The sequence below is a fragment of the Theobroma cacao genome, chromosome 4 (assembly GCF_053813885.1).
Source record: "Theobroma cacao isolate CCN51 chromosome 4, ASM5381388v1, whole genome shotgun sequence".
NCBI classification, from domain to species: domain Eukaryota; kingdom Viridiplantae; phylum Streptophyta; class Magnoliopsida; order Malvales; family Malvaceae; genus Theobroma; species Theobroma cacao.
In genome coordinates this window covers 27,120,563-27,134,971 of record NC_142642.1, presented here as the reverse complement: position 1 = coordinate 27,134,971, position 14,409 = coordinate 27,120,563, and the positions used below count along the sequence as shown (strand labels likewise).

General features: G+C 32.6%; 1 protein-coding gene across 1 annotated transcript; it reads left to right on the top strand.

Annotated features, from left to right (window-relative positions):
• Positions 1-879: 879 nt before the first annotated feature.
• On the top strand, positions 880-4,933 carry LOC18601775 (transcription factor HHO5-like). The gene is made up of 5 exons (XM_018119032.2): positions 880-1,096; positions 1,207-1,445; positions 1,538-1,823; positions 2,027-2,103; positions 4,769-4,933. Exons 1-5 carry the CDS (start codon positions 880-882, stop codon positions 4,931-4,933), a joined length of 984 nt encoding a protein of 327 aa, XP_017974521.1.
• The last annotated feature ends 9,476 nt before the right edge of the window (positions 4,934-14,409 follow it).

Below are 14,409 nucleotides of genomic sequence, written 5' to 3'. Positions count from 1 at the left end.
TGGGAATTTACTTTCCTTGATTTGCCTTGCCAACTTTATTTTCCTGCTTCATCATGCTTCTTAAACCAGTCAAGCATTAGAATCCCACTTCACCTAGGACACAAATAATCTCATGTTTTTTCCCCTAGTTCATTTTTTCTTGAATTGAACCACATGATCATGAGCTGAGATCATTGTTTTTCTTCTCTCTGATTTTTACATGCCTCGAGCATCTTTTGTCTTCTTGAGTTGTTGCTTGATCTTGATGGTTTTTATATCTCTTCTTATACTGTTTTGCACCTAATGGTAAAGTCGAGATGATGGCTGATACTTTTTAATTTTTAACTTTTTATTATTATATGTATAAAATTTAAACTATATAGATCTATAATTTTATATGATCCCGTCATTGCTTGCACCAGACACCACTCCCTGTTTACAAGGTCGTTTTTTTTTTTAATGTCTCCTTAATTCTTATGCTTTTTTTTTTAAAAAAAATAATTTTTTTACATGCCATAAGAAAAAAAAAAAAAAGGTTAAGAAGGGTCAACCAATTAAGAGGTAGATTCCAAAATAGTATCCAAAGTCAGGAGTTGAGTTGTCAAACATGAGTAGTGATCAGCAAATAGACTCAAACATTAATGACGTCTGAGCATCTGATATCAGGCCAGGGAAGTTATTATAGTGGTATTCTCTTTTCTTTTAATTTCCCCTTTCAAACTGAAAAGAATGCAATATGGGAACTTCTCATAAGTAATCAATTTTGTCTTTTAGGATTATACAGGATTCTGGTTTTAATTTCTTCTATTTCAACTGCCTCCCTAACCTTTTGATTGTTGCATTCTCAAGAAGAAAAAGGAAAAGAGAGTCCTTTGCTATAGAGAGAAGGGGAAGAAAAATATGGCTTCATCAAGTTCTCTTGAGCTCAACTTGAGTCTCAAACCATCCTATGTGCCTAAAACCATAGCCAACCTACTGAAAGATTTGTCACACGTGGACACTGCATCAGATAAATTAGCAGTGTTGAATGATTATATCAATCAGCATGAAGAAGAACTGAACAGTATTGTCGCCTTCAAACATCAACTTCCTCAATGCATGCTGCTTCTGATGGAGGGTGAGGCCAATTAATTAAGTTCACTCCCCTCACCCCTTTTTTTTACCCTTTTCAAATTGTTATAAACAATGATATGATTGAAGCTTATTTTTGTTTGCTGTGGGATGTAGCGCTTGGGACATTGAAAGATGAATTTATGAGCATCAAGAACGGAATGGAATCTGAAACTGGAAGGCCTTTGATGGAGTTTTTGGCGATCAAGAGGAAACATTATGAAGAAGAACAAACAGATATATCAGCTGCAGAGAAGTATGACTGCAAAGGAAAGAGTTTGATGAGGTCTTCTCCTCAGCTTTGGAACTCTAACTGTAATAATAAGAAGCAGAAAACATTCATAGAGTTTATTCAGGTAACCCCCACAAGACCAAAATACATGAAACTTTTTTAAGGCTTGGTGAATTAATCTTTACTAAAAACTGCTTGCATTGTTTTTGACACCAGGCCCCAAATCAGAATCCCATTCCTTTCAAGGAGAGTACTTTCAGCTTATCACTTGCTGAGAAGGGATGCATTAGCAAGGAGATTATAAGAAAATCATACAGTAGATTTGCAAGTGTTGGAACAAATAATGGTGACTCAAGATTGAATCTAAGGGCTGATAATCGAACTCTGAATTATCACCCTAGGCCACTAACAAAACCTATTTGGAAGAATAACAGAAGATCTTGGTCACCAGAGCTTCATGCAAGGTTTGTGGAGGCTTTGAATCTCCTTGGAGGCATTGAAGGTAGAACCTGATATCATCAGACTTTCTTTTATAGATGGAAGGCCTAGGTTTTTGGATAATTAACATTAAATCTCCTGCATTGGATGCTATGCTTGTGATAAATTTTCTTGTACTCCACTTAAATTTGCATGTGGCATAAAAAAACAAATCTAAGTTTATTTTTTATGCATCTTTATTTCATTGACATGTATGTTTTTGGGCAGTGGCAACTCCTAAGCAAATCAGAGAGGTCATGCAAGTTGAGGGCCTCACCAATGATCAAGTAAAGAGCCACCTCCAGGTTCATTTCCGAATTCTAAATCATAACCTGTAACATTTGAAGAATAAGTTTTCTTAAATCAAGTTCAAAAAATTTCTTATTGAAAATGAATCAATAAAAATTAAAATAAAAAAATTTTAAACCCATAAATTGTCCAAACCTTTCTGAAGAAACCAAATGCATTTCATATTAGCTAACGATGAAATGTTGTCTAAACAAACAGGGGCGGAGCTAGTAAATTTTTTTTAGGGGCCAAAAGCTAAAAAGAATAAAACTTAAAATTTTTTAAAACTAATATATTGAATTTAACCATTTATAATCAAAAGATTTATAATAGATAATAATTTTAGGGGCATTTTAAAAAATAGTTCTTAAAGATAATATGTTTTTAAAAATAGACCTCTTTATAATTTTAACTATTTTTAGTCAAGTTGGATAAAATTACTCTTAATGAAGTTACATGTTATGATGTTACACGCTATATACAAAAATCTGTGACAAACCATGGTTAGCGTGTTACACGCTATGTACAAAAATAAGTGACACGCCATGTACAAAAACGTATGACAAATCATGGTTAGCGTGTTACACGTTATGTACAAAAATATGTGACATGCCATGTACAAAAGCCTGTGACAAGTTATGGTTAGCTTGTTACACGCCATGTATAAAAAACTGTGACAAGCCATGGTTAGGTTGTTACACACCATGTTGAAAAAAAAATACTATTGTTACACGCTATGTAAAAAAATATGTTACAAGTCATAGTTAAAAAAGGTTGTTACACACCATGTTAAAAAAAAAAATATTGTTGTTACATGCCATATTGAAAAAATATTGTTGTTACACGACATATTCAAAAACATTTTGTTATACTTTAATGCCTAAAATGTTATTGTTACTTACGAGCCAAAACTTCAAATCCTCTCAACTTTTTTCTTTTTTTTTGTTTTTTTGACAATTTGGCACATATTAAAGTGTTTCTAACATGTTTTCATAAATCAAAATACAAATGTTTTTTTATCTAAAACACCTACTTTGACTAAAAATAAAAAAAATTCATTAAAAACCTAGATTTATAAATTTCAAAATTTTGAGTTTATTGGTATCTAGGTCTCGAATTGATTCAATTAAAAACTATTTCATACATTTGTGATTATTTCTACCATTTTAGTTTTATCCAAAATACCTAGATATCGAATTTTCCAAACAGCTACCCACCAAAGCACGTCAAAACCATTGTTCGGTGTTTTAAAAGCGTAAGAAAGAGAAATCTGAAAACGTCAAAGAGAGAAATTGGAAACATAGTAGATGAATGCCGAACAGAGAAATAGATAAAATTTGAGAGATTGGGATGGTGAGAGAGAAATCCGAAGCACAAATGGGAAGAAATTGTGATGAATGGTTTAATTTATTTGAAATAATTTAAAAAGTATTTTCGTCAAGTTATGAGTAAATATGGCTAAAAATAGTTAAATTTATTTTAATGGTTACTTTTAAAATGTCTTTATCAAGAAAGATCATTTTTCACAATTTCCTCATAATTTTATATAACATGAAATCAAAAGAAACAAAAAGAAAAAAACTTATAATAGTGCTTTAGGAAAGTTTTGTTCGACAATGACAATATCTTTCACAATATAAATAAGTAAATTATCTGTAAAAAACTTATCATTCATTTTGTTTCGAAATATTGTCTTTCTCAATATAAACGAAAAAAAAATCAATGTAGTCAACATCCAATATTCTTATTTTATTATATTTAAGCTTATAATACTAAATATTAAACTATAATATATAAATTATAAATAGTTAAATACGATATACAGAATTAATAATTTTTTCTTATACATAAGATAATTTCCTTTCAACTAAATATAAAACTTAAAGCACATTAAAAATATATACTCAATATAATTTTTTGTTATATAATTAGGGTTAATAAAAAATAATATATTGGTGAACTTATATTAGAGAATTACATATACAATAATTTTTTAATTTTTAAAAATTAAAATCATTAAAAATAAAATTCACATAATAGAAAAAAAATATGACAAGTAAAAAATAGAACCTACATAACAAAAAAAAAAGAATATGGTTGATGATTCATAGAAATTTAGAAAAGAAAATCTACAGAAACTTAAAATATATGAGCAAATAAAATAGAATTGAAAAAGATAAATAAATAATAATAATAATAATAATATAAATAAAAAAATTAAATAAAAACTTTACTTCTTTATAATTTCACAGTATAAGGATAGAAAAGAAGAGAGGGAAAGATGGGTGGAGAAACTTAAAAAATTAAAAAAAAAATAAAGAATTGAATAAAATTGAATGGAACTTGTAAAGTCATTTTATTATTTTTTAATTATATTAATTATTCAATAAAAAAATTATTTTGAAAAGTCATTAAAAAATATATAATTTGATGAATTCTACACACCCAAGGAGTCGGCCTCTTTGTATTATTGGACTAAAGAATGCATGCCTAGGACATGTTTTATCCAGTATCTACAGATTGCAATTAATTTGCTTACTTGTTACACCATTTCACAATTATTTTTCAACATGATATTTTAGATTATAGAAATGACATAATGATAAATTGCGTGTACTCCTTTTTTAATGAATTGAGTTCAGATTTAAGAAAGATGACGCTCGATCTTGTCTTCGCTTTTAGAAATATCGACTTCATTGCCGGAGGCTGCCAGAGAATTATGCTAAATGCTTGGTGAAATTCCAAGATCCATGGCATCCTCAAATGTATTGTGGTGACCTTTTGTCACCTGAAGATTCTGATGAAAACAACTCTAATCCAGAAGGATCACTCAGCAGAAAATCTTGAAGGACGTGATGCAGACAAACCCATGTAGGCTTCTTCTGGTTTGATATCGATGCGTCTTTTGTTATGGATCTCTTCTTTTTGGAATACTGAAGACGACTCAAGTATAATTACATAGAACAGCAATAGGCCTAAAGTCACTATGGGAAGCATATATATAATGAAATAATGTTATTCCCATTTTTAGTTTGGACACATCCCTGATGCGGTATAACATTGCTTATGTGCATCATGGAAAATCATAAAAAATTTTGAAAATATAATAATCAGAATTAACTCGAATAGGATAAAATTATAGATATAAATATAACCTTTTTCGGCCAAAAAAATTGATAAAATTCATTATAATTCTTTTATATCATTTTCGGTTTTAGCTTTGGGTTTCGGTGTGGCCGTATAGGCCATATAATTACAAGGACATCGATATATGTAGCTCGAGTTTTGCCAATTTTGACCCATGGAGCCTCTAGACAATGAATTTGATGTATATATACATATAGCTTTGAGCAATTAATGCTTGGATTGAAATGCTGTTTCTATGATGTCCGCTATTTAAGAAAAGAAATTAATAAAAAAAATTGGTAGAAAGCGATGTATGGAAGGAAAGCGAATGGTCATGAAACGATGGATTATAAATGGAAGGCATTGCTGTGGACGGTCTTTGTCGACAATCTCAGCCCTCGGGTCACTTGTGGATGTTAAAAGAGGTACTTGAGGATTACGACGGAGTGATGTACAAGATGGAGTTAGTTGATTTTTATTGCGGGTCAAAGATGAATTTAAAAATATTTAAATTAATTAATTTTTTATTAAAAAATTAAATAATTGAACTAATCAAATGAAAAAATGTTTTAGTAACTAAGTAATTAAGTAATTTAGTAATATTATTTAATTTAAAAAATATTTAAATAAATTAAGGTGTTTAGTGAGTTAAATAAATAATTTTGTTAATTAAGGTATTTAATGGGTTATAAGCATTTAAGCAATTAATTAAATTATTAATATTATATAATATTTTATTTATTTAAATTAATTAAGTGTTTAGGAAATTAATTAATTTCAGTATTTAAGTGTGTTTTTATTCAATACTGATGTTTGTGTTAACATTTGATAAAGAACTATGTCATATGTTTGTTATAGTATTGTTTCTCAAAATGGAACAAGATAAGTATTAAATATATTCCCGAGTGGATTCAAATGGATTTCTTAGAACATAATTTGTGAATGATGTAGATGAATTTATTTCATTTGCGTTCAGTCAACTAAGATACATGATTGAGAATAAGATCAGATGTCCTTGCTCTTTGTGTATGAATAGCAAGTTCTTGGTTACTGATCAAGTTCGAGAACAGCTATTTCGTAAAAGGTTTACTTGTGCATACACAATATGAGATGCACATGGTGATCGTTTCATGACGGCCAATCATCGAGACATTTTGTTAGTGAGCGAAACGAACTAGTTAATGAAGTTAGAGTAGAAAATTCATATGCTGAAATGGTTATGGATGCTTTACTATTGGAGTTTCAGTTCAATGATGAGACTCGAGTTGAACCAATTATTCCTAAAGATCCAAATCCGAATGCTACATCTTTATTCTTGTTATTAAGTGATGCTAATGCAGCTTTGTGGGTCAGACGTGATAACTACACAAAACTGTCAACTATGTCCCAATTACTGAATATGAAGTCTGAATTTAGCATGAGTGAGGCATGCTTTAATCATTTGATGCATTTATTGAAGGAGATGTTGCCATCCGATGAATCATTACTAAAAACTTCTATGGAATGAAGACATAGCTGAAGGAACTTGGGTCGGCTATCAAAAAATTCATGTATGTACGAATAATTGTGTGTTGTTTTATAATTAGTATTTTGAGTTGTCTTATTATCCATGTTGTGGTCATCCTTGGTATAAACTAGATAAATCATTAGGAGGAAGGGAGAAAAAAAATTCCTTCTAAGATATTACGATATTTTCCATTAACACTGAGATTGCAGAGGCTATACATGTTAGGCAAAACTACATAATATATGACATGGCATGCAATACACCAATCTAATGATAGAGTGCTTAGGCATCTTATTGATGGTGAGGCTTGACAACATTTTAATCGCACCCATCAGTCTTTTGCCTTTGAGCCTCTTAGCATCAGACTCGGTTTTTGTTTAAATGGTTTAAGTCCATTTGGGCCGACAACGAAACCATATTCTATTTGGTCGGTAATGCTCACTGTTTATAACTTACTGCCATGGATGTGCATGAAGCAACTATACATCTTTCTTATTATGGTCATCCCAAAAAGGACACTTCCTAGAAAGAACATTAATGTGTTCCTTCGACCTCTAATTGATGAGTTAAAAGCTCTTGGGATGAAAGGGTGGTCACGTACGATGCCTTTACTCAACATAATTTTATTCTACAAGTAGCACTCCTATGGACTATTAATGACTTCCCTGCATATGGTTTGTTGTCCAAGTAGAGCACTCATGGACGTTTATCATATCCATATTGTATGGAACATGAAAAGAGTTTCTTCTTGGAGTACGGGAAGAAGTATTGTTTTTTTTTTATTGTCATCGGCAATTCTTGTCGATGGATCATCCTTTTTGTCACCAAAAAGATAAATTTAAAAAACGTGTTGAATAGGATCCTCCAATTCCTCGGTTATCCAAAGCTGAGAGCTTAGAACGATTCGAGTCAATTCCAAATATCACATATGGGACAAAGGTGGGTGGCAAAAGGTTACCGAGTTTCGGTCAAACCCATAATTGAACTAAGAAAAGCATATTTGGGAGTTACTATATTGGCAGACGAATTTTATTTGTCACAACTTGGATGTGATGCATATTGAGTGTAACGTGTTTGAAAATATATTCAACATAATGATGGATATTCTAGGAAAGACAAAAGACAATATCAATGCTTGTTGTAATTTGGAGGTTTGTTGTAGGCATTCGAAATTGCACTAAATTGAAAATAATGGTAAACTTTTAAATTGAAAACCTCATACACTTTGACTAAGGAGCAAAAAAAAGTTGTGTGTGCTTGGGTGGAATAGTTAAGATTATTAGATAATTTCACCTCTAACATAGCAAACTGTGTAAATGAGCAAGAATGCAAATTTTATGAGATGAAAAGTCATGATTGTCACATTTTCCTGCAGTGGTTGCTCCCAATTGCTTTGAGTGATATGGTCCCTCACGCAATTTGGAGTGCAATTGTTGAGATCTCACATTTCTTTCATGATGTACATGCAATCAAATTGCGTCTTGAGTATATCAATGCATGAGAAGGGAAAATCGTGAAAACCATTTGCAAATTAAAAAAGATTTTTCCCTTTGATTTTTTCAACCCAATGGAGCATTTGCCGATCCACTTGCCATACAAAGCTAAGGTTGGAGGACCATCCATTGTCGATGGATGTATCTGTTCGAAAGGTTAACCCCTAAACCCACACATGTAATTTAATTTTTTTTAGTTATTAATATTGACTATTAGAATCTAAAAATGAACATTAATTTTTAGGTTCTTACAACATCTGAAAAAAGGTGAAAAATGGATCAGCAATTGAAGGATCCATTTATGAAGCATATATCATCGAGGAAATATCATCATTTTGTTCAATGTACTTGGAACCTACAACACCAACAAGAATGAACTAGGTACCATGGAATGACGAAGGTAGAGATGTTGATGCAGCCGGTCATCTATTGATTTTCACCTATTTAGGGTCGACCTTTTAATCAATTTGAGAAATGTCTATACTTAAAAGAGGATGAGTTTTACACGGTCAAACTATATGTACTAATGAACTGCGATGAGATATTACTGTACATTGAATAAGTATAAGTTTAAGCAATAATTTTCTGTAATTTAAAGAATGATATTAATTCGTCATTAATGTTCTTCATATCTATAAGATGTTCGATGATATGGTTAAAAAAGAACAATATGATATATTCGAGAAGGAATTGGAAAAAGTCCAAGACGCATCATTTCATAATTGGTTTAAACAATATGTAAGTTATATTTAATAAGTCAATTTGATTTTGTTAATTTAATACTTCAAATGATTTAAAGCCATGTAACTTTTTTATAGGCTTGCCAACATGCGAGTCAAATCGATTTTCATATTGTTGACATCTCTCATGGACCTGGTCGTATGGCAAGTTGTTTCAAAGGTTATTATGTCAATGGATACAAGTTTCACATATTGGATTATGGTCACAAACGTAAAACGATGAATAGTGGTGTTTACATCAAGGGACGTTGTTATAATGATTATGATCGTAACTTTTATGGATTGTTGGTCTATATTATTGAGTTAGAATACTTTGGTATCAACAACCGAGTCATGTTGTTCAAATGCCATTGGTTTGATATTAGCAAAGGTGTTCGAGTAGATCCTATTTATGAGTTGGTCGACGTTAAACACAACTTGATTCTTGCTAGCAATGAGCCTTTTGTTTTAGCCGAACAAGTAACTCAAGTGTACTACACTCCATATCCATCTAACAAAAGAGATCGACATGATTGGTGGGCAGTGTTCAAGACGAAGGCTCAAAATTAATTTCCCATTACGGATAATGATCAACTTTAAAAAAAGGGTGTATCAAGAAGATGGAGTTTTCTTCAATTCACAATTTAATCATAGTTCGATCGACTTTGACAATAATACAATTCTTCTTATGGTTAATATGAAGAGGTTAATATGTTTGTGGATGTTGAACATAATAAAGAAGATGATGAAGCTAATGGAGAGTAAGACGAGGCAAAGAAAGAATTAGATGAACAAAATGAAAACGATACTAATGATGATGAATATCAAAACGAAGAAAATGAATTATGTTGTTTTGATGATGATTGATGGATCTATTTATTTTTCTTAAAAAAATGTACGAATTTATTGTTTGCACTATGGCATTTAAATTAATGTTTATATGCATATTCTTTTTTTTATAATTATACTAATAGCTGTACATTTTTCTTCTTATTGGACAGACATGGTTACGGTGAAGAAAAATATGAAGGAACACTTTTGAGCCGGTAGTAGCACGGGCCCTTCGATTGCTTAATATTTTGTGCGGCAACCTTTGCCACCTCATCCTACCAGACCACAAACTCCACATGCAGTGTCAAATACTGCTTTGGTATAACTAAAGGTACTTATGTCGAGCTTGACTACTCCAGTCGAAAACCCCACTTTGGATTCTGATATAGCATCCAACATGTCACAATCTAGGGGAAGAGGGCTAAGTCTTTGTTTGTCGACTCTGACTCATCTGACTCGATATATACTTCTACATCTTCTCATAGGGAAGTAAGTTTCTCATACTCCAATTTATATAATTAATTAGATGCAGTCAGTTTAGTTAATTAATTTATGCATTTTACTAACAATAAGTCTATTTTCTAGTACTTTTGAGGAGATTGGCATTACTCCGATGATTACATAGATTATCAAGGGTAATTTTAGTGGACCTTAGTCGACATGAAGGCAGGTTCCTTAGGAGCCCAAGGATAACATGTGGCAGAAATTTGAGGTAACGTAAGGATATAGTATATAACATTGGATAATTTCCTATACTAATATATATTTTTCTTCAATATAGGAATCTATTTCATGGGCTACTACAGATGCAATGGAGGTCCAGTCAATATGGGAGAAGATTTGCAAGTACTGCCTTAAGGAATTATTAGGGGATGAGCGCAACAAGACCAAGAAAAAAACGAGCAACCCTAATGTCGATCTCATGTTGATGAAGGGTAAGGCATGACCTTGAATAACTGTTGAGGTATGGGACCAACTAGTTGATGATGTATGGTCCAAGCTTGAGTGGTAGTCACATTCATGCAAGGCTAAGCAAAACCACCTTACAGAGAAGGACAACAACATTGCTAAACATATCGACAGTTTCTTATCTATTGCCCTACATTAGAAGAAGAACGTACATGGTTTTATTTTAATACTACAAAAATCATTCATTTTAATAATACAATTGTTTATGTTGTTAATGTGTTTTTATGATTATAGGAAAAGGAAAAACAACCCCAAGTGACATTCTCTAAGCTCTTTGAATGTATTCATAAGCGGTAAAAAGGTATGAGAGAATTTGTGGACAAGAAGTCCAAGACTATTTGTGTAAGTAATACGTATGTTTATATATATTTGATATATATGTTGCTTATCGATTAAATTAGTTAATCATTAATTTAATTACTTTTTCCTATTTGTAGGAATCATACACTTTTACAAAATCGCAAAATTACAGTGCGAAACTGTCGAGCCAATCGGAGTTTGATCCGAGGCATGGATCGAAGCCATAAAAAGGTCCACCCTTTTTTAGACCCATGTATGCAGATTTGGCACCAGAGTCCCCACTTCGAGAGTTCTGGCTGCAACCCTAACATTTGAGTTTGCTTGTGGCTCTAACGATGCACCACCTCATTCACCGCCTTCTGCGCCTAAGCCCAAAGGATATTGACAATTGCTTACCAATGTCAAGACTTTGATGACAGGTTTTAACACCTTCGACCACTTGTTGATGGAGGTAATTGGATCAAAGAAAGCACAGCTTGAGTCAGATGCCTCTGGGGTTTCCCAATCACGGTAGTCAAACTCGCAGCCTCCACCACAATAGCAATAGCAGCCACACCCACCCCTTTAGTGAGAGTTGATTTATATTAGATGTTTACATTTGGATTATTATTAGATGTTTACATTGGAATACTTTTTATTAATAATGATTTGTATTAAATTCTCTTATTTTTTATATGCATATATATTTACTATATGTTTACTTCATCAAGAACAACATTATATAATAATTTTATTACGAACAAGACAAAATTTAATTCCCAAATAGAAAATAAGAAAACCCAGCTCTGCAGGTATTATTAATGAAATTGAAAACAAAGTTCACCTATTAATGATGGAATTCATCAGTTACTGACCACATTGTCAATGGAGTTCATACAAAATATCGACGGAATACCAATGGACTTATTACCATTGTGGATGGATACTATTTGTAAGCTTCATAGTAAGCTATGTCGACAATCTATCGATAATCACGATTGACCTTTTGACGGGATAAAATTTCATCGATAATGTTATCGACAAAATTTATCAATCGATTTTAACCCATATTGATGACTACCCCGTTAGTCTTTTCCATCAGAATTGATGATGGAAATTTCAATCGTTAATGTATCAATGAGATAATCCATCACTGAAGGATTTTTCATGACCAACGATAGCATTTTCAATTGATTGTTGATTGAAAATTTTGTCGATATTTTTGTCAAAATGGAAAATATTGACAAAATCTTATTCATTGCTTACGAAAAGTTTTGTCGATGATACTTTGTTTTTTTGTTGTGGAAAGATAGAGGAGACAAAAGATGTGCAAGCAAACAAAAGTGATGGATGATCATACCCCAAGGTAGTAAGGGTAGGAAAAACTTTTAGACTGAGGTTAAATAGAGAATCGGGAAGGAAAGATGGAATTGGTGAAGGTAAGGGTTAACTTTCCAAGGGAGGCCATGGAATGCCTTTCATGAAATGGCATCGGTAAACTTAGATATGTCACAAATTGTTATTAAGTTCAAAAAGCCTTATATTTAGAAGGCATCTATTAAAAGTACTAGTAATGTTTGATGATAAAGAACTAATGAAAACCCTCTTAGGTAATTATATAGTGGCGTTCAAAATATGGTTCCAATGGATCAAGCCATATAATAGGGAGGCGAGTAGTAGCGAGCAACTCCTCCAGGTTAAACTTGAAGATGTCCTTATCTTTTTGTAGCATGAAAGTTTTTTCAGAACCATAGGTGAGATATGAGGCAATTTGCTCGAAACAGATAAAGCCACAATAAGAAGAGAGAGGTTTAACAAAGCTAAGGTATTACTAGAAGTTAATAGTCAATTTCAAACCCTTGATTTTTTCAAGGTAATTATTAATGGGGATGAGGTTTCAATTTAGACTAGTATTGCAGAAGAAATATTTGTTATAAAGGGCTATACTATAGCCACCAAGAAGGGAACAAGTTTGGATGAGGTGGATCGCATGTCGGACTTAGGTGGTTCTTACTAGTGGGAAACCGATGTTTGGGAGTCAAGAAGCACAAGCTCATGTGATCACTGTACTAGTGCCTCGGGCAAACGAAAAAGTGAGGTCGTAGTTCTAGCGGAGAACAAGGATGTCAGGAAATTGTATTTGGATGTAGAGGATTTTTAAACGAGATAAAACAAGTAAAAAAGGTGACAATTGAGGGAGAGTATGGAGTTAAGCCTTAAATTAGTAAAGTTCAATCTTTGTAGGTAAAAAGTGGGGATGATGTGAGAGAGCAAGCCATGCACACTGATCAAGAAGGGGCTCGGGTTGGCAACCATCAAGCTAGTTGAAAGATAGAGGCTAATCAACGGGTGATAAAGAGAAAATAAATGAAGTTGGATATTGGGGTTGGGTCGGGGCAGAGGCAGCATGCACCAGTAGTGGTCATATAAGCCCATTCATGATGTGGAGTAAAAAAAATTACTAAACCCAAAAGCAAGCCCAACGATGAGGGCCAAGTGGTAGAAGATGAGGATTCAATAGTTAAGTTAGATGCTGTGAGGTCCAATAATGCTAGAATTGAGGATTGCCCTAGCCCTCACTTAATATCACCCATACCCATAAGCCCAAATAATGAAGACCTATTCTTAGTTCCAATTGAAAGTGAAAGAGGTATTAAAAGTTCTTATTAAAGCAAAATTAGAAGTACAATGGCTTCATTACTGAAGAAAAAAACATTAAAGGTATTTTGGTGGAGAGGGTTGGTTTAGCACAACAGAGTAGAGGGAAAGGGATGATAGCTTTAAGAGAGAAAGAGACAGGTTAACCAAAACTGAAAGCTTTAAGAGAGAAAGACACAGGTTAACCAAAACTGAAAGTACCTATGGTGATGGGTGCAAATGGTAGAAAGAAACTAGGTGGGCTAAAAGCCAAAATGGAGCCAACATGCTTGAATCAGAAAGGCAGCCATGGTAAAGCAGAAAAAAAAATTATAAGAAAAAGGAATTCAAAGAAACACATGGAGAAAAGAAAAGGCATTAATATTCAGGAAGAGGCTAATAAATTTGAAGCAACGGTGGAATCGAAGACTAAAAATATCAAGAGAGGTAGGAAGAAATTGCCTGAAGTTGAGAAGAGGAAGAGTAGCTATTTAAGAAAGGTTTCCTAGATACTCAAATTTGGTAAACGAGCTTTGCTTAGTCAAAAAAGAAAACTGACAAGGAAAATGATTATGAAGGTTGTTCTTAGGGACCAGGTAAGGGTGGAGATTATAGATGCAATAATTTCAGACTAGGATATAATGAATAGAAATGAAGTTTTGAGGAAAAAAGGGGAGGAATTGTGGGATTTAGTTACAGGTTAGAGCTAAGATTCCAGAGTAATGAAGAAAAGATGATTGATTTCTTCATTAACTTGGAAGC